This window comes from Perca fluviatilis, chromosome 22 (assembly GCF_010015445.1).
Source record: "Perca fluviatilis chromosome 22, GENO_Pfluv_1.0, whole genome shotgun sequence".
NCBI lineage: Eukaryota > Metazoa > Chordata > Actinopteri > Perciformes > Percidae > Perca > Perca fluviatilis.
In genome coordinates this window covers 20,158,122-20,178,686 of record NC_053133.1, presented here as the reverse complement: position 1 = coordinate 20,178,686, position 20,565 = coordinate 20,158,122, and the positions used below count along the sequence as shown (strand labels likewise).

Here is a 20,565-nt window from a genome sequence, read left to right as displayed (position 1 = left end):
CAAAATGTAAAGTTATATCGAGCTGAATATTTATTTACTGTGTTTTTATCAAGATGCATAACATGTTTTCATTTGGATGTGGTTTGATGAGGAAATCTGTTTGATTTATATATATTAAGGAGTGTGTTGTCTCCATAAAAACATAACTCAAACCAAGTTTCATATATTCTCAAAACCAGCATATTATAAAGAAGAAAAGAGACTTAAAATATAATTTCTTTTTAATGTCTTTTTTCATTTTTATTAAAACCATACAAACATTTGTAGTCCGTTATAAAAGAGCAAAGTGGCTCTTCTGGCCGAGCGGCAGTGCTGGGCACTTGAAGCGCCGCTCTGAGCCAGATCTGTCTGGCCTTTACCCAGGGCCTGGGAATCCCTGCGTTCTATTTCAAAGTCAGTTCTTTATTGGCCCCAGGATACTCCCCATTTCCTCTGCTAAACCTAATGAAAGAGTATTGTATTTACACATTATATATAAAAGAGCACAATAAATGTGGGGGGGAAAAAATCCAAAAAAAGTAGAATGCATTTCGCAAATCTTAACTTTTCTGATAGTCAGACTTTTATTATATAAATGTTCTATCATTTTATCTTTTTTCAGGTCTCACAAGACACTTTACATGTTTATTTTTATTTATTTTTCATTCACAATGGAAGATTGGCAGTGATCTTTCTCTTTACCGACAGGACGTATAAGGCACATACCTCAATGTAATTTCCTTCTTTCAAAGGAAATGATTTCTACTTTGAAGAAAAAATACCCCATCAATGCACAGCTACAAAAATGACAAAAAAAAAAAATACAAAAGGACAGTAAAACAATTTGTACCTCATTGCTTTGACGTTGGATAAAAGGTAAACTACTCAATATTCTGTGTTCAGTCACATCAGGCTGCAAGGCAATACTAACACTGTTGACAAAGTCACTGCGATACTTGATGGCAGTACATATTGTGAATTTAAGAGCTTTGGAGGAAACAATACAGATGATTTCCTATAAAACAAAACATCACTTTACAGCATGTATCATCATGAGAGGGAAATTAATGTGCTGTGGACCACTGTTGGTCATTAAGACAGATTAAAAACATGATATCTATTCATGTTAGCATACATAAAGCACCAAATGGGACCTTTGATCAAGGATAAAAGAATGTCCATTTTCATATCAGCTCCGAACAACCGTGCAATCCAACGTCAATAATCAGATTATCACAAACAGAATATAAAAACACTGTTATATACACTTGTGAGTACCTTACCAGACTAACTAAATCAAGCCATTTAGATATCAAGGAGACGACTATCTACGGTGCCTTGAAGACTTGAATGTGTTCGATACCATACCGCAGTTACTCTTGACAAAAAACACCACTTGGTAAAACTTGTTAGAAGCACTGAAACATTTACAGATTCACAAAAGTAACATACAAAACAAAATGACAACAAATGTAAATACACCACTTATTCAAACCTATGATATATAAAGTTATCATCAGGGCCTGTTAAATTAATGACCCATGTCTGACCTGCTGCGGCTTCGTACCTGGGGCATCAGAACGGTAGATACTTGGCACACGGGCTAGTCTATGCACTTGTATGGACAGTGTTACATGCATTTTTACCGACAGTGTGTACAGCAAAAACAGTGACAATACACAGAATACTGTTTTAAAGAAGTGATCGTTTGCTCACCATCACATAGAAATACAAAGAGAAGAGCTTCCAAAAATAGCCTACATTCCAGAAAAGGAATACAACTATTTATCTATACATACTTTTGACACATCCCATTTCTGTGTGGGATGCCATTTTTACAAAATAAATGGGTTTGGCAACTGCCTGTTCTAGAACATTTTAAGTACATAATAAAGTTCTCATAATTGCCACTTTGGTCTTAAAATCTTCACATACACCAGAGTTTTTCTCTTCCTTTTTTCCATTTTTTTCCCTAAGGGAGGAGAAAGCAGAGAGAGAGAGAGAGTTAAGAGAGAGAGAGAGCAGCTACTGCATGATAGCCAGGAACTTGCTCTCCTCAGCCAGTGTGGTGAGTAGAGAGCTCATGTCTCCGATCGCCATGTTGTTTAGGCCGGGGGCCACACTGTGGAAGGTCGCGGATGCTCGAGGGGTGGTCAGGCGTGATGAGGTCCTGGACAGTCCCTGGAAGATGGAGGGACTCAACACCCCTGAGACCAGGCTACCCTGGTCATAGCCATCCTCCAGCATGACACCAAAGTCCAGACTTACCCCCTCATCTAATATACCAGGCACATTACCATCCACTGTGCTGGTCACCTGGTCTGCACCAGGGGAGAGAAGGCTAGCCGAGTTCCCGCTGCCACCGCCTTGTCCCACAGACTCCGCCATGGAGTCCAGCAAACACTGGTCCTCCAGGACAGGGAACGAGGAGGCCTTGAGATCCGCTGGTTCGTACGAGAGGCAGTCGCCAAAGCCCTGCTCTAAGTATCCATGGTCTGTGGCCTCCAGTTTTAGCACAGATACCTGATGTACAAGGGAACAGTGGTCCCCACTTCTCTGCAGTTGTTGCTGCTGGTTAAGACTAGCCTGGATTTCACCGGAGTTCTCGGGATTGAGGTACTGCTGGGTCCTGACACAGTTCCTGTAACTGTTGTTCGGTGGGCGAGGGACATGGACCTGCCGGTTGTGATGAAGCGCAGTTCCCTGGGAGAGGCTGGGGAGGTTGTCCACGGAGGCCCTGCTAAGGATTAGGTTGTTCCCGATCTGGCAAGAGGTGCTACTGTTGTGGCTCTGCTGGAAGTGGCTCTGCTTTTGAGGTCCATTGGAGGCCTGCTGTTTGAAGGCCTGCGGAAGATGCCCTTCCATGATCTGGGAGAAGTTAGGCCTTCCAAAGGTGTTTGTAGAGTTGTGAGCAGCAACTCTCATCTCCATGCAGGAGTTAGGCGATGTCTCTAGCTTCACCCCAGGGTTGACACAGCAAGCACTTTGAGACTCATTAGCCTGGGCACAACTGTTCTGGAAATCAGAGGGCACTTGCTGCTGAACCACCATGTTTCCAAACCTGCCAAAAGGCGCAGATACGGGTCCATGTTCTGTGCCCGACCACCTTCCACACTGTGTCTGGTGGTTTTGTTCCCTCTGAGGAGACCTGTCAGCACTCCCTGAGCTCACTTCATTCCACTGGATGGGAAGCTTACTAGGGCCCGTCCGCTCTGCTGTCTGCTGCAGCTGGATAGTTTGGGGCCCAGGGAATGCCATATTCAACCCTGAAGTCTGGATCTGTTCTATCGCCTCCATAGATGGATGGGAGGTGTCCCTCTGGCTAGAAGCTATTTGGTCCTCAATGTGCATGTAGGAGCCACCATCCACCTGAACCTGGGAGTGGAGGTACTGCACCAGGTCATCTGGTAGTATATCCTCATCCTCAAGCAACAGACCAGCCTCCCCGTCATCCTCCATGGCCAGGGCTTCTAAGGCTGCGTGTTCTGCAATGCTAGGAGTGTACGGTGAGTGCTGCAGGCCTCTCTGCAGGTTGCCCTCTGAGCGTGTGTAGTTCTGTAGGCTAAAGCTGCGAGTTTCAGGTGTAGAATAATGAGACAGAGGTGGGAGAGGGTGGAGGTTGTTAAGGCTGTTGAAGCGTTGCACTGGGGGCAGGCCACAAATATCCCGAGCCTGCGTCCGCACTGGGTCACTGGCCCTCCGGTTCCCGTTCAGCGGCCCCTCGCCAGGATAGAGGACCCTCCTCCTGTGACCTGCATGTCCCATGTACCCATTGGTGTACCCGTTGGTGCCATCACTGCAGCAATGTGGCCTGACTAGAGGCGGCAAAGAGTGGTTGCTACCACCCTCATCCATCATGGCCATGCGAGTCTTCAAGCTCATGCGCTCCATGTTGGGAAGAGGCGTGGGAGGTGGGCCGCCAGTTGCAGCTGCATACTTGGCTTTCAGGTGGTAGTGCTGTGCTGGGGTTAAAGTGAGCATCCCCCGTGATCCCCCTCCTCCCCCCATACCTACTCCTCCTACACCTCCACAGCTCCCACCAGAGAGTATCCCTCCACCCCCTCCTCCCGTCCCACCTCCATAGTGGCTTGCCTCGCTGGACCGGCGGGAGGCATCGGTGGAGATGGGGTCGTAAGAGTCAGTGGAGCTAAGGTTGTGGAGGCGGCGGTGGTGGCCGGCTGCCATCGTACCCTCACTCTGGGAAGCCTGGCTGGAGCGTCGACTGGAGAAGCAGGGGGAGATGCCTGAGGAGCGCCGACTGCTGCTCAGGTAGGCTGAACTGGTGGCGCTACCACTGCTGTCACGCCGGTCTCGGAGCAAATTGAGCACTGTTAGCTCTGTGCTGCTCAGCTCAGCATGAGCAGGTGGCTGAGGAGCAGACACCCCCCACTGCCTGCCCAGACAGGATCCTGGGGAGAAACACAGACAGAGAAAAAAGGAATGAGAACAGTTTGGACAGTAAACAAGGATATTAAGTGCTGAACGGGAGATTACAGGAGGATGAGAGAGAAAAAGCCAAATTATTTAAGTGCGGAGAGATCCCTCAAACAGATGTTGCCATCGACAACAGGCAGCACTTGGCCATGAAACACTGTTACATGCTATTTTCTCTGATATGATATACGGCTTGATATGGTTCTGATACCATTTTCCAGCGGAACAGTACATTTTAAGCATTTGTTTTGCCTGAATGCTTCAGCCAAAATAGGCAAGATGGAATTCAGGATAATTTACGTGCGTGATTTGTACATGCATTTGTGGTGATGTGTAAATTCTGTGTACAGGTGCTTTTTTAACAGTAATAATGCCCACACACAAGCGCAACCACATGTCGAAATAGGATACTACATGCTGCCGTGAATTTGTGAGGGTTGTTGACTTTGGTCAAATCTTTTAAGAGCATTTAGAAAAAGGTTGGACCTCAAATTCAAAAATCAAACGTTTAAAAGGTTAAACTTACCCTTCCCCAGGATGTTGGGTAGTGTGGAACCTTTTGGGGGCGGTGTAGGGGACAGGGGCCCCAGCCTGGGCAGCGCTCCATTCACCTGCTTCAGCCTCTCCATCTTGATGTGCTCCATCCAGCGCAGGGGGCGGCCTATACTTCGCCTCGCCTGCAGGGTCAGCATGGCCGCCGTTGCCGTGGAGACTGTGGAGTCCATGATGGGGGCCGGCTCACCCTCACACTCCTCCTCTTCGTTTTCCTCTTTCCCCTCGTCCTCCTCCAGCCCCTCCCCTGGCGAGTGTCCGGCGCTCACAGCATGCTGGACTCCACCGCTGGGATAGGTGCTGACGGGGGACTGGTCACTGCTGCATGTAGACTGACCGCCAGGGCTTGGCTGAGACGTCTGACGGACCAGACAAGAAGAAAAGATTGAGAGAAGGGAGGGAAGAAAGAAAAGATGATAATCAAGTTTATTTCAGGAAACACAAGGGTAGATATGCAGTGTCATATGTCACAAACAATGATACAATGTAATCTTTTGAAAGATGTATTCCATATGACATTAGACAATGATCATAAAAAAATGACAGGCCATTATGAGAGATAATTCTATTCATGTGTTCATGTAATCATCTTGCATAATTGTTGCAGCTTGAGCTGGTCGTCCAAACTACAGAACCAACTGCTGCATTTATCCTTTTAGAAAAAAAAGAGGTGTTTGGAAGACATTGCTTTGTACATTATTGGGGCATGAGTAATGCCTCCCCCCCTGAGCCAGTCAGGACAAACACACACACACACACACACACACACACACACACACACACACACACACACACACACACACACACACACACACACACACACACACAAACACACACACAAAAAGAGGAATCATGTTTTGTGTTTTTGCAGAGGATAGGCAAATAGGATAAAGGCCTCTTGTGAGAACAGCTAGAGCCTAATTATGTTGTTTACTGAATTTTAGGAACTATGTTGCACTGAGGAATAATGGAATTACTTTTTTTGGCATCAAGTGTCAATATTGTTTAGAGGGTACTGTTTACTGTTGAATACATTTGGCTGCACAATGAAGCCCTGGGCAGTGTCAGGCATACTTTCAGTGCCCTCAGAGTTCTGCCCAAAGGCATGGGCATTGCTCAGAAAAATGCATTGGCTTTGGTAAATATCATTGCCACGCTTGAAAGTGTTGTAAATTGACAGGAATAATCAGGAATAATCAGTTTTTTTATGAATGTGAGGGATGAGGGAAACCTACAATGAGAACAAATCTGCCGTGTTTTGGGTGAAAGTCAAGCAGTTGTGATGGGACGAGAAAAGACAATAAACAGACAATAAAACGATGAGCAAGACGGGAAAAACTGTGAGACTCGGAAAGAATATGTTACAATGTGAAGGGATACCTATCTCACCTGATTACCCACTGTCCTTAGAAAGGGAGGGAGAGAAATGCCAAAGCAGTGGACAGGAAGAAAAAGTTGACTCATTAGAAGAACTCAGTGTTATATGTGCATGCTTCCCAATTCAATGTTAAATCTCTAAATAATAGTCATTTAAACTAATGATGTTAAAGTAAAGGAATTAGTAGTAAAAGTATAAGAAAAGAATCAAAATAAATGTAAAGGTGTGAGTGTCAGCCTTAAATAAAGTCTTACCATAGGCTTCTCTGTCTTGATAGACTTGACCTGCATACATTCATCCTGTTTTGAGGTAGCATGGTTGTACTCCCTTTGGTCCGTATACCCGCCCAGGGGCAGTTGCCCTGGCGACCGGCCCTGGCTGTTGCCCCCAGGCTCCCGTGGGGGCGGAGGACGCGGGTAATCTCCACGCTGTTTCTTGGTGACGTGAGCCTCCGGCCCGTGCACCGTCTTCACATGTTTGCGTAAGGAGCTCGGGTCCGTATAGCGTTTGGTGCAGCCAGGGATTTTACACACATACGGTTTCTGAGAATGAAATGAGAAAGATGAGCTGTGAGAAACACAATGCTTGCAGACTGATCTCACGAAGTGGCGTATGTATGACACGCCAATTCGTATGCCATTATTGGCGCGTTATCAAGACGCAATACTCGCTTTTTAGCGTGTTTATCAACGCCGTTTGGCCTCCATTGACTTACATTACCTTGCGATTGCGTGTGAATTTACACCGTAGCGAGTAGTATGAAAGGGCGACTTTCACCCAGGAGACCGGGGATCGTGTCCCGCGTGTCACATTTCCCTCATGTCCCGCGTGTGACGTTTCCTAAACTCAACCGTCGCTTTCTGCTTTTACTAAAGCCAACCCTGTTGTTCTTTTCCTAAACCCAAACTGTTGAGCTATCTGTGTGTAACATACGCGCCACGTGGCGTGTATGTTACACACGGATAGCTCAAAATGCGTACAGATAACACGCCACTTGGCTTAAGAAAGCGGGCGTGTATGTTTACGTGAATTCATGATATCACGTTGATGCTTGTCAACACCACATACAAGCAGCAAAGTCGAAGGAGCAAAACTGTCTGAAAAATGACGTTTGTCAGTACCTCATTTGAGTGTGTGCGATTCTGATGTTTGGCCCGGTCTGAGGCATTGGAAAAAGCCTTGTTGCAGCCTTCGTGTTCACACACATAAGGTTTCTCTCCGGTGTGCGAGCGTAAGTGAGTTTTAAGGTTTTCCAGACGGGAGTAGGCCTTGGCACAGCCCTCAAACTGCAGGAAGAGAGAGAAGAGGAAGAGGACATCACTCATACAGGCTGAAGCTCATGTTAGCAGGTTATATGTAGAATAGTTTGTCATTTGCAATTAAATGAAGTAAAACTGTCCAAATAGGAGTTTCCTTACTGTGCACTTGTGAGGTTTTTCCCCAGTATGTCGGCGCATGTGGACCACCAGCATGTATTGTGCCTTGAAGGGCTTCTGCTCTCGAGAACATTCTTCCCACCGACACACAAACTCCTTTTTCTCTCCATGGATGTGGTCGTTGTTGATGTGCTACAAAAGAAGATGAAAGAACTTTAACCAAAGCAACCAAAGTGTTATCATAAGCTCTAAGTGCAATGTCATTTTGCCTTGAATTGATTTTGTTGTTCAGCTGGAGGAATTCTTGCTCTGCAGCATAAGAGACAAATATAAATATATTCTCTTTCCTGTTTTTCATTTCTTTTCCCGTGGTGCTATCACTATTTTATTTCTTCCATCTCATTTCTCTTAAATCTCTCCTCCCTTCCTCTTTATCTGCCTCACTCTGTTGACTCGAGAGTCTCAGTGTCCAATCCCAACAGGACTTTCAAATAAAACCCTGTCACTTTCGCATCACATTGGGGCCCTCTCCCCTCCATGACAAGTGCTGACAGTTGTGCTGCCGTGGCAACTTCCAATCTGAGGCTTAGGCAGGAGGGGAGGTGGGAGGGAGGTGAGGAGACACAGCGAGACATCAAAAGTTCAGTCGTGGCACCTGAAATGCGAGGGCTTTACAACTCCAGCCAAGCATTATATCTGTGAGCACCACCTTTCTCTTGCTCCACCCCCTTCTCTCTCTCTCTTCCCTCTTTCTTTTTCTTTTCTCACTAACTATCCTGTAAAACCGGGTAAGAGGTGGATGTTACAGAGGAATGAAGGAGGTGAGGATGAAAAAAAATGTCGTGCGGACCCTCTGGGGACAAAGTCAACATCTGGCCCAACACTGTCGTGGCCTCTGAAGTGCCTTTCAGGGAGCAATTTAAACCCAGGGAGACAGACACAATATCCTGACCAACAGAAACCGGTATTATTACATTCCTGAGCAGCCGAGAAGAGTCTTTTTACCTCGGGGGTGAATGAAGAGGGACGGATGAAAACAGGAGAGAAGGAAGGGAGATAAATAGAGACTTGACTTTAAATGCTCTTAAATGTCTGGGGAGAACATGCTTTCTTTGAGCACTTACTCGCAAGATTGTGGAGCTATAAAACATGCAGCACCAAAGCAAATAAAGAATCCAGGGCCAGTTGCCCTTCCGGGCATGACACTGCTCTGACAATGGCATCTTTGTACCTTCCCTCCGCTCTGCCCACTGGCCAGATCATGACCCCCACATATCATCATAACCATGACATCCAACAGAAACCGCCCTATTTTCAATCTCCCTTTAAGACGTTTTGACCCCAAGTCGGCCACTGCACTCACTTCTCAGTACTTACTAAAGGGGAGTATCGACAAATGAGTCAGCGCAGTAACAGCAGGGTGCGACAGCAAAAGCAAAGAGTGAAATTGACATTAATATATCCGCAAAGGACCTCCATTATTCTCACTTGACATTTTTTTAATTCTAAAGTGACAAAACAAGACTAATTCCACGGAAGATGATTGGGGTCTGGATGACCACAGACGTTAGTGAAGTTTCCCCAAGATTGATCTCCTCCCCACCTCGGTCTGAGCCTCGGAAAACCTGACTCGTCTTCTCTTTTTCTTCCGCTCTGTGAGGGAATCCCTGTGGCAAGCAATCGGTCTGTTGGAAGCAGCATTCAATATCCCCCGGCTGAGAGCGATGGGAGAGCACCATGGTGTTGGATCACGCGGGTGGCTGGCACGACACGAGTGCATGCACGCGCTTACACGCAAACACACATGGACACACACTCGCACCCTGTTTGTACAAATGAAGGAGGTCGTTGACGGGTGTGATGCATGAGCCTCTGAGCTGACAGAGAGGGGGACAGACAGCACGGGGAGAGGGGGCCGCCGAGAAACCTAATGGCATGATCTAATGGCAATTCTTATTGAATCAATAATCTCCATGCTGAGCAGACAGGCCCCGTCGGCCGGCTAAATCGACAAACAGGTGCTGATAGCAGTGGCGCGGCAGGTTATTCATCTTCCCCCTGCCAGCTTATCGGCCAACAACTGTAAAAACGCCACCAAGATGGATTTAGGAGGGAGCCGCACGACAGGGAGCGCCGGGGACACAGACACAGGGGACACTGAAGCGGTGTGTGTGACGTATGAGAGGCGCGCACACTTACACACTCACACACACACACACACACACACACACACACACACACACACACACACACACACACACACACACACACACACACACACACACAGGTACAAGCACTGTTTTCCTGGTCCAGGCCCCTGCTGCTTGGGTGCATGGCAAACACTTCCATATATATAAATAGCACTAAAACACACAACAACAATTTTACACGTGGATTGTATGTTTTCTAAAAAAAAAGTAAAAGCCTCTGATTTAAAATATTTTTTTATGCAAATGTTCAAACCCATCTCTGCACACATTACTGTAATACACACCCATTTATTTTTTGTTGTTGCTATTTCTCAGCATTTGCCCACTCCAGTATCCATCTCCATGTCTCCTTATCAAACTCTCTCTGGGACATAGCCCTCATGCATTAGAATGCAAGCGTGCATGAAAAGAGGGCCTGTTTACAAGGCAATTTCACTAAGCTGTGGGACCCGCAACACCGTTTAGCTTTATCAAACACCACCTAATAAATCATATGCTCTTTTGTGATGTCAGTTGCTGAAGTGCTTTGTGTAAAGAGAGGGAAAAAAGAGCATGAAAAAGGCAAATAAGGGAGGGAAGGAGGGGGAGGAAGTAAAAGAAGTGAGGGCAGGAGGAAGGACGAGAGTAAGTGAGAGTGAGCGAGCAGGGGGCAGGGAGCTAGAATTGGCATGTGTAATTCAGCACAGTCTTTTCATCTTAGAGTAAGATACTCTTGACAGATAAGGGGCCTAATCCTTCTCCTGATCAAAAAAATCTGCATTTTACCAATTAAAAGCCTGCGCCAACAGCCAGAGAGGGGGGCTGCCTTCAGACTGCGCCCGCGTTTATCTCCCTTTAACACAGCAGCCGCCTTAACAAGGCTGCACACAGGGAGAGCCAGCTCCCCATCTAAGAACAGGGACATCACAGCGCCACCTATGTAGATGACCTGGAAGGGGATGGTTAGACTGTGGAGGGTGGGAAAGACCTGATGAGCTGCGAGAACACACACATACAGACCACCAACCCCATCAGACATCCCCCCCCCCATATATAGTCTTAAACCTCCTCAGAAATTTCCGTCTGTTAGCAGGCCTACAATGACAGAGCAGAACCTGAACTCTCAAGTTCAGCAGTTAAAGGTTATATGCACACCAGATCACAAATTGCGTTGATGTGTTCAAGGAGTAAGCCTAAGAGAAATTACGTTTCACATAGAATTGCATGAATGTTTTCATCATACAAGGGCACTGAAAAGGCATCACTCCCTGGTAGAGTTCTCCATGGTGAAGTGTCAGTAATAGATCAATGAGAAAATACAAAAAAAAAATTGTTGAGCAAGGCCACATTAGCGAGTTGTGGGAGTGAGGGGTTGGGCATCTCCGGCGACAAAACCAGGCGAAAAAAGCCTACTTCAAGAGAGACATTAAAGAAGCCACCAGGCCTTATCTCTAAAAGTACTCCCTTCAAGGGGGAAAGAGGGGAGGGAGAGAAAATGAAAGAGAAAATGAGAGCGAAAGAGGTTTATGCCCAAAAATGGGAAAGCAAAAGAATGTGGAGCTGTGTTGGAGAGGGAGATGGAGAGGTATGGAGAGTTGAAATGTAATAAATGAAATAAATACAGCAAACTAAAATTGACACCCGCCTCGCTTTTGCTGACTGGGTAGGCCAGATAAGTGAGCTAAATTCCATAGATCTGATGTTTATCTTATCGGCTGCACCGAGAGCGCTTAAACGCAGATGATAAAGGAACGCCGTGGCATGTCATGCTGAGAGCATGCTTGAGAGTGTAAAAATATGCATGAAGAGCGCGGCAGGAGCGCTTTTGAACAAGGTGGAAAGTGATGAGGGTGGTGTGAAGGCTTAATTCTAAAATTAGGCAAACCACAAAAGAAATGGGATATTTGAATTAGTGCAGCTGTTATTTAAAAAAAACAAATTCTTTTATGACGTGGACTGTCAACACAGCACTCACGTTTTTCAATCACTGAATATGAATCTATGTAAAAAAAACTTTGTGCAAACGCTGGTGGTTAAATTGGTTACAAACTGGTATTTTTTTCCTCATCATGTTTTTTTTTTTATCCAAAGCCATTTGAGAAGACAAGTACAAGGGGGAAGGGACGCTCCATTGTTTTGTTATATGGAAATCCGCCCCCCACCACCCCCCAAACCCCTCCCAGTGTGTGAGGAGAGCCACTGTGGTCCAAATACTGTACTTATCCTATTACTGAGGGAAGTGGGGGTGCAGAGAGATAAGAGCATTTTCTCGTCCGCTCTGCTGAATTAGAGGGCATGGATTCTGTAGGCGAAGACTTTTATTGGCATCTCTCTGCATATCTGCATGTGCATAGAAAATGAGAAATAAAATGCAATATCAGAAAGTCAAATTGCAGGAAAAAAAAAGAAAGAAAAACAATTCCAAGATGGAAAAAAAAAGTGGAAAACTAATAAGGATTTGGTTGGTGTCTGTCTACATGGCAATCTGATAATAAGTACAGCTTGGCAAGGTTCGGTTGGATAGTGTATGTGGAGGGATGAGAGGACATTGTTTTGCTCGGATGGCCACCTGGTGTGACTACTGTAGGGGGAGGATGTGAGCAAGCTTTTCCTCTATTAAGAAGCCATCCTCCCTTCCTCTCCCACCACCTTAACTCATCCCGCCTCCTGAAACAGGGGCAAGAAGTTGTCAAGATTCTCAACCTTTGAGCCGAGCCCTTCAAACACGGGAGGCAGCCCATTCCGCGCTGAGGATATCAATTATAGATAGGGGTTACCACCGCGGCTGAGGATTGCAATGTCAAGTTGGCGAATAGACAGCTGTGGAGAGCTGAGGATCTTTCTATCAGATGTGTGGTGATGTGTGTTTCATGTGCATGTGTGTGTGTGTGTGTGTGTGTGTGGGGGGGGTACACTCCGCCGTCCCTTGTTCACAGCATCATATTGGTGTATTTTTACCACTTCTCCAACTTCAGTTTGCTACTCTCAGTAGGGTGACGGGTGAGAGGTTCACCGGCCGCAAAAGAGCAGCAGAGCTAATAGTGTCAGTGTAAAGAGTGTGTGTGTGTGTGTGTGAGGGGGGTGTGTGTGACCATAATGTCATTAATATTTAGCTCAACAGTGAACCCTTGGGCTCCTTACGATGAGAGCCGTCCATCTCCCGTGGCTGTGTGAGCGTTCTGATAACAGACAGGAGGAAGGCCGGTCCAGCGCTGTACACAAAGCTCACATCCTGACTCTGGGAGGCTTAACCCGCCAAATCAGTTAGCACCGTTCAGCTGTGAGATGTGCTCTCCAGCTTCTGAGCCCATTACCACCGTCCCTGGATCCAATCAGGAATCCAGCAGCAGTATCAGTCAACGCCTGCAGCTCCGACTCTACTGTTGGTTTGCTGCTGCAAAGGGGTTGTGGCCTGATAGGAGGCATTGTGCAAAATAGCACAGCTGCAGTTGATGTTGCTGGGATCTACTGAGCTTGAGGAAAGAAAACTCTCCCAGCATAGAAACCAAGAGTCGTTGTAGTTTCGGTGGGTGTTTTCGGAGACGCAACGGGAAAGCTTTTTACGTAAGTCTTCACCCATCTTACAGTTGTAAACACCCTGTCGTGTCTTCCTGCTTCTCTACAAGAAACTCTGTTCCTGGAGAACAACTGGGGTCCAGTGTGATCACTTCTCTGGCAACAGGAAAGAGTGAAATGCAAACCATCTGCTAAAAAGCAGCAAGCAAGTAATTGTTTCGGAGATGTTTTGCCTTTCTGTTTAAATCATTTAAAAAAATAAAATAAAATCACATTCTGTGCACAATTCACATAATTTCTGGATATCGAGTTGTACAGAAATGCTCGGGGCAGCTTCACGTGGGCGATAAAGTGTTCTGTGCTGGAGTTAGAATTCAAATAAGCAGCTTGTGCCACTGTTTTTTTGTTTTTTTTTAAATGTGCGATACTCACTTGTACTAGCTGCTCCTGCGTGTCAAACTCGCGGCAACAGTTCTCCCAGTGGCAGTTTGTCTCATAAACCACCTCTGGCTCCTGTTTACTCTCATCCTTGTCCCCTTCCTCTTTCACCAGAGTCATCCCATCTGGATGGTCCTACGGAACAAGAGTGGGAAAAGTTCTAGTTCAAAAAACAAGAAAATAATGTAAATAAATGTAACACAATTACCTAATAGCAGGCTTTAAAAGTATTAAAAGCTGAAGGAACTGCCTTCCTCTCCTCGACAACAGTCCATCCAAATCTGTCATAAAAGTAATTTTATACGGCCCTGCTGGTTTACATCTAAGGCACAGCCAGAAATGATTTGGTCACAGGTCTCAGCCACAGTGCCCCTGTGAATCTGGCCTTGTTTGGCTGCCTGGGAAAAAAGTGTGGAGAGTCGGAAATGTAGCGCTGAAAGCCCCGCTCTGTATTTAGGGGGTTGTTATACGACAGGACCAGGGCGAGTACTTGAGGAATCTAACCCCCTTTTCCTGCTGTAGGTTGCTCTATTAGCCCAGACATATTTCAATGTCACCGTTAGGAGACTGAATGGAGCAGAGAGTTGGTGTGGGCTAATACAGGAGAGCGTGGGCTTCCACCACACACCTCAGGCTGAATCTGCTGCTGCCTGAATAATAAGGTTTTTCCTGCACATTCAAACACTTACTGTTATCACATTTCTCTTTTCGTTTCTCCAGCCACTTAAAATTTTGATTAACCAAAAGCAAAAACAATTTCCTTCTAGTCTCCCAAAGATCAATGAATTGTTTTGCTTCGGAAACAGCGACTGATAAGAGCAGGGTGGGAAACACCAAGAAACAGCCAAATGCACGCAAATAAATACAAACTGTGGCTGGTAAGCTTGTCTATTGTTGCGGCCACCTTGGCAGTCATTATATGGGCTTCCTATTCTAGTGGAAAAATCTAAAAATAAAAACGCGGCTGGTGAATTCTGGGATTTATCAACCAGTTTGCAGTGTGATACTTTTTGCCAGATAGCTGAAGAATATACTATGGAGCCAGCGAGTGATACGTGCAGGCGATCCTCACCTGTACGCTCACTGCGCCTGGGCTCGGCATCTCTTCCTCGGGCTTCATTTTGGAGCGTTTGTGGTGCATTGGGTCTCCTGTGCTGCTCACTGCAGATTCACTTGTTGGTTTGGTCTGTGGAAACAGAAAATATTTCATCATTTCAAACCTCTCTTGACATGGATTTGACTATGTAGATGATTTAATATCATATTTTACTGATATTTCTTATGTTATCCTCTATAGTAACATTAACCCTCATGTTGTCCTCGGGTCAAATTTAACCCGTTCTCAAAACTTCTATATCATCTTTTTAACCAAATTACTCAAAAAGTTAAGTACAATTGCAAGTACTCAATTACTACTTTCATTGAATTGTGGGTATTCAATTTTATAGCATTTGAAAAAATTGAAATGGTTTCAAAACCTGACTAAACTTTGACATACACACGTCTGTGATTCTCCACCAGCATACGTTCCTCTAATATCAAAATCATTCATCATTTCAAAATTTGGTATAATCTCATATAAATTAGATTTATTGACCATGAATTCCAAAAATACATGTAAAACTATTGGTAATAAGTTGGTGTTAGTGAAAGAAAGTGACAAAAACATTGAAAAAAGTGACAAAAACGTCAGAAAATGTGTCAAAAATATATTTTTTAAAACGGTAAAAAAAAAGTGTTCATTTTGACCCAAAAGGACAACAAGTGCATGGTTGACCAGAAGACAACACAAGGATTAAAAATGCATGTGATGCTTTTAAGTCAATCAATTGTTTACTTAATCAAGCCAGAAAAAAAACAACTGTGTGTGAACCATAATGATTTCCGTATCCTTAGTCCCGGGCAAGAGCTTTAACTGTGCAAATGAAAAACTATGCAATTCAATATATCACATTAGCTCCTCTAATCACAGCAATTAAAACCAACTCATGGACCAATTCAATGAACCATTCACTTAACCAATGGATGACCTGACTTTGGCCTTGGTTTAAATTCGCCCTCGGGGTGGAATTCTTGTTACATACCAAGCTCATGAGAATAAAAGAATTAACAAGTAGGTTCAGGAAAAGCCTCTTGGTTTTTGTAAAACTGTCCTAATGTTGCTGTTTTTCACAGGACTCTAGTGATCCTGTCCGTCTCTGTAACATGCTACATACTTCTGCTAAAACATATGAGATTTGCCCGTAGCCCCAAAGCAATATTCTGTTCATTCAGGAGAAGGAAAAAAAGCAATTTTGGTGTGCCCAATTTGAATGAGGCCTCATTCGCAATTACACAAAATTCGAGCGATGGGAAGCAGCAGGGAGGACGGGTAATAAACACTGAATATTTACTTCAGATGTGGGCCTGCACATTTGAGGCTGAGGATGGAGAGAAAAAGCCCCTTTGGATCCATCCATCCATGTCAATATTCCCTCTCTATATCGTTGTTCTCTCTCTCGTGATTAATGGAGTCAGCAGTGGGATTCTATGCTAACAAGCCCCTTGTTGTTTGCTGCAGGCACGTTCTGGGCCCGTGCTCGGCAGTCTTAAAACAAGAGACAACACAAGTAGGAGGAAACTCCCAGGAGATGAGCGCGTGGAGGGGGGGTCCTGCCTGTACCATGTTAGCTCGCTGCGTTACGCTGAGATGTGGCTGGCATGCGACGCCGCTATCTATTACCTGTGATGATGAATCGCACAGGCGCCTGCCGCCGCTCTCACCTGTGAGGAGTCGTTGGAGAGGGCTGAGCGCTCGCTGGCGCTAAGCCCGGAGGGGGGGATGCCAGGTACGGGCCTCTGGGTGGCGAAGGCTGGCGACGGGTGGATGAGGGGTGGACTGTGGCCAAAGGCAGAGCCCACGATGCCCGGTTGACGGCCAATCAGTGTCTGGTGCATGTGCAAAGCCACCGGAGTTGGAGGGTAGGCGAAGCTTAACGCTGGGCTGGAGAGAGCAGAAGGGTAAATAATCATAAACTACAACTTCACTAAAACATCAGTTCGGAGGCAAAAAAAAAAAAAGGGGGAAAGACAGTGAATAAATGGATTGTTCTGGCTAGCTTCTCCTCCCTGAGGACAATCTGACAGGAGATGGTGTGGTAATGCTGGAACAAATGCAAATCCCTGCCAATGAATGTTCAGCTTGTGAACACACAGTGAATTATCATGTGGTCTGTGTAAGGCAGTATGTCATTCTTCCACTGGGCAAAAGATTCAGGTGATAAACAATCTGGAGTGTGTCGTATAGCCATGTAAATAAAGCCAAATTATTTTCCCGGTTCCCTCAACCTGAGCTAACTTTGTTTATCCTAAAAATCCCAGAAGCCACCAAACCTCCTCTGGGGTCTGTGTAACCACAGGTGAACCGCCAGATAAACACAGATCTGTGTGGCTCGACAGCAGCGGCCTCCATTCATCCTGAGCTCTGACGCTTCTCTCTCTCGCTGCGACCCATATGTCTGCTGATCTTATTACGAGCCGAGTGGAAATCAATGAGCCGAGACACATTTGGGGGCCCATCCGCTTGTCATATCACTCATCAGTCTGTTGGCTCTGGCTATTTGGGCCCTGTCACTAGGACAGTGGCTGAGTGTGCAGCGTGATTGATCAGGCTCTTCTTACAGATCGCTGATCAATGGCTGTGGGTGGGGCGATGGATCTTTCCTTTCCCCCTTCTCTTTTCTTTTCTTTTGCTTCCCTTTGCTCAACCTCTGGTACCGGGGCGTGATGTATGTGATGTTACCATGAGGTGTGCTGGATGACTGACACGAGCCGCCGGGGAGGCAGGCTGACTGGCTGGCTGGGAGATCGTCACCCACATGGGGGTTTGACATGGACAATACTCACACACTCTTATTCGCTCCACCACACACTTTCTTTCTCTCACACAGAGTGCATTGTAACTACAGCAATAGTATGCGTGCTGCAGTGTATGAAAAACAACAATCAATGATATTAGAAAATCATTTACAACATCATTTCCCCCGGGGAGATGCTACTGTTTGAGTTATCCTTGGCACATTTTAGTCCCTGAATCCTTGAGAGAAATGCAGTTAATCAAAGCTCCTGAAAGACATCCTGACAGCTAAGAGTTATTTTTTTGAAATGTAAAGGTGTAATCGAGTGATTTGGTATGCACTTTCATAACATTTGGGGGCTCACAACCCACAGATTTTTCAAAAAGAATCCAAATTGAAGCAGCAAAGGCTGAAATATCCTAATTTCTGGTCCATAATATGGGTCAAGCTCCAGAAAAACCGGATCCTACATTTCCCATATTGCAACTTGATAGTGTCTTGTCATCACACCTCCCCTATAACTCTTCAAAGCTGTTTCTGCAGGCTTTCAGTTAACGATTTTAAGTCGTGCTGACATCAACACTGAAGTACAACCAAGAAAATAATAATAATAAAAATCGTAATCACAATGATCATAATCATAATAACCATAATAATCGTAATAATGACCTGGGAGCTTTAAGAAAAATCCATGCAGAACAATTTTCTGATTACCTGATGGCTCCAGCAGAGAGGTGACCGTAGGAGCCGCTGGTGGACGAGCTGGAGCGAGAGTTGTTGAGCATGGTGACGAGAGAGTTGGGAGAGTTGCGGATCATGGTCTGCAGGTCGAAGCTGTGCTCAGAGAGCGGCGAGATGGGCAGCGGGCGTTTCCTGCTGGGCCGCGATGGCAGCCTCGGGCTCGAGAAACGAGAGTCTGCAGGATGAGAAGGGAGCAGGAGATCGGGGTAAGGTACTGGAAAAGAATGACTGTGGAAGTTAAAGGTTAAAATGATTAAAACTGTAAATAATCTGCTCACTCAATCCATGTTTTTTTCAGAGAAGAGCATCAGCTAAATACATACAGATCAAAAAAGAGCATTTGCTGGTTTATAAGGGATTTCTGTTTGACTTCATCCAAACTCTAACCTAATCTAACCCTAACAGATGACATTTTTGTCAATCATCAGACAAAAGGCTCATCTGAATGAGTGTTCAGCTGTCACTTGATGCACTGCTTGCATTTCATCCATGAGAAAACATGTCTTTTATGTTGGAGAAATGCTCTGACTGTGTATGGTAATATTTAATCAAGGCCAATTTGACTCGTTATTCAAATGCAATCAGTGTTGACTGGAAATAGTAAAAAGGGGGTTTGAAAAGGTAAAAGGCGGAAACGGCGCAACCATTCTCTCTGCACATACAATGAGCTACGGCTGGAGATTAAAACATGACTTTTGTTGTCTTTTCACATGGAGATGTCACAAACAAGACAGGGAAAAACCGAGGGAGATGGAAGGAGGGAGGAAAAGCGCTGAGGGGATGTCGCGCTTTGTGCATGAACTGACACAATGACTTTGTGACTCAAGACTTGGAAATAAAACATTTTGAGTTATTTTATAAAGGCAGACAAAACCAGCATACGCAGCCCCGATAACCCCCCCCCCCCCTCCCCTTCCATATTTACGTCCCCCACAATCCATCCATCTCCCAAACGTAAACGCTCCATCTCTCGTTTGACACATCCAACGATTACAGAGCGCTCCATTCACATGGTAATCAGAGTGTGTGGATGTGAATGTGGTGGCAGCGGTGGTGTTCTGGCATACATAGGCCTGAGTTTCGACTATCGCATGAAGCTGTAAGGAGAGCAACGCCCCCTTTACATTGTCATTGTATGGAAAATCTGTCTTTCTTTCTGTCTTAGTGAAGGGGGTGTTGGAGAGGGGGCATACATGTACACATACAAATCCCTGAGCGCACACAATTGCTAAATACAATGCAGTTCCTCGAAATGTCAGATTTTTCACTATTTATTTAATCTTAAACCAAATATATAATCCTTTTTATCATCCTGTTTTAGGGAAAATTTGACACACCTGACACTTTTTAAACGAGCCGAATCAACCACGAGTTAATTCTCCTAATTCACCACAAGTGAGAAAGGGGTACTGCCGAGGAGCAGGGCCAGCGTCCCACCATTGCAAAGCCTCATGGGAGTGGTGTTTATTAATGCACAGCCCAAATGATAAATCGCCCAACCGGGGAGACGGAGAGAGGAGCGTCCTAGCTCGTAGCGGAACTGTCCCTCTAATTTCCTCTTGATTTATGGACGGGATGGCTGCTTGTGCGCCACGTCATTAATTCTTGTGGCCAGGGAGGGTTCAGACAGGCCAGAATGACGGCATTGGAAATAAAAGCTGGATCCCAAAACTGGGGTTGAACCCTTGCCGACACACTTTGGGGCCACCTGAGAGGGACACTTTCACAGGGGAGGGCTGAAGTGTGAATATGTGATATAAGACCGGATTTCTTTTTCTAACAAAAAACTTACTGTAGAATGAAAAAAATAATTCTGCTGTAAGACAGTAAGCCTACTCCTCGACTTATAGTTGATTTCAAATCACAAGACTGTGTCACTTTTTTGTGGAAGCATTTTAGTAAATTTTGCTGAACAGATGCAATTATTCTTTTGAATAATTAGTCTTCTTTTATTACAGCTCAAGAAGTCTAGTCAAATACTACATTTAAATGGTTTGTTTGTGTAAAGTATTTGTTCCAGTGTTCAAAATGTTACTAAAAGTGAGCCTATTAATAAGAAAAACCATATCAGTAGATACCATAGCAATTAAAATGAACTAATAAAGACCACAAATACAGACTTTACT

General features: G+C 45.3%; 1 protein-coding gene across 2 annotated transcripts in view; it reads right to left on the bottom strand.

Moving 5' to 3' along the window:
• Positions 1 to 203: 203 nt before the first annotated feature.
• Positions 204 to 20,565, bottom strand: part of gli3 (GLI family zinc finger 3) — a 93,820-nt gene continuing 73,458 nt past the window's right edge. Inside the window, exons 6-14 of one of the 2 annotated variants that reach the window (XM_039790088.1) lie at positions 18,413 to 18,614; positions 16,626 to 16,845; positions 14,935 to 15,048; positions 13,857 to 13,997; positions 7,762 to 7,911; positions 7,465 to 7,629; positions 6,598 to 6,885; positions 4,940 to 5,324; positions 204 to 4,388 (exon numbers count right to left, since the gene is read on the bottom strand). In XM_039790088.1, the coding sequence (XP_039646022.1) occupies positions 2,005 to 4,388; positions 4,940 to 5,324; positions 6,598 to 6,885; positions 7,465 to 7,629; positions 7,762 to 7,911; positions 13,857 to 13,997; positions 14,935 to 15,048; positions 16,626 to 16,845; positions 18,413 to 18,614 (4,049 nt within the window). In that variant the 3' untranslated portion in view covers positions 204 to 2,004. The remainder of the gene's footprint in view (positions 4,389 to 4,939; positions 5,325 to 6,597; positions 6,886 to 7,464; positions 7,630 to 7,761; positions 7,912 to 13,856; positions 13,998 to 14,934; positions 15,049 to 16,625; positions 16,846 to 18,412; positions 18,615 to 20,565) is intronic. The other variant, XM_039790087.1, reaches the window with a different exon arrangement.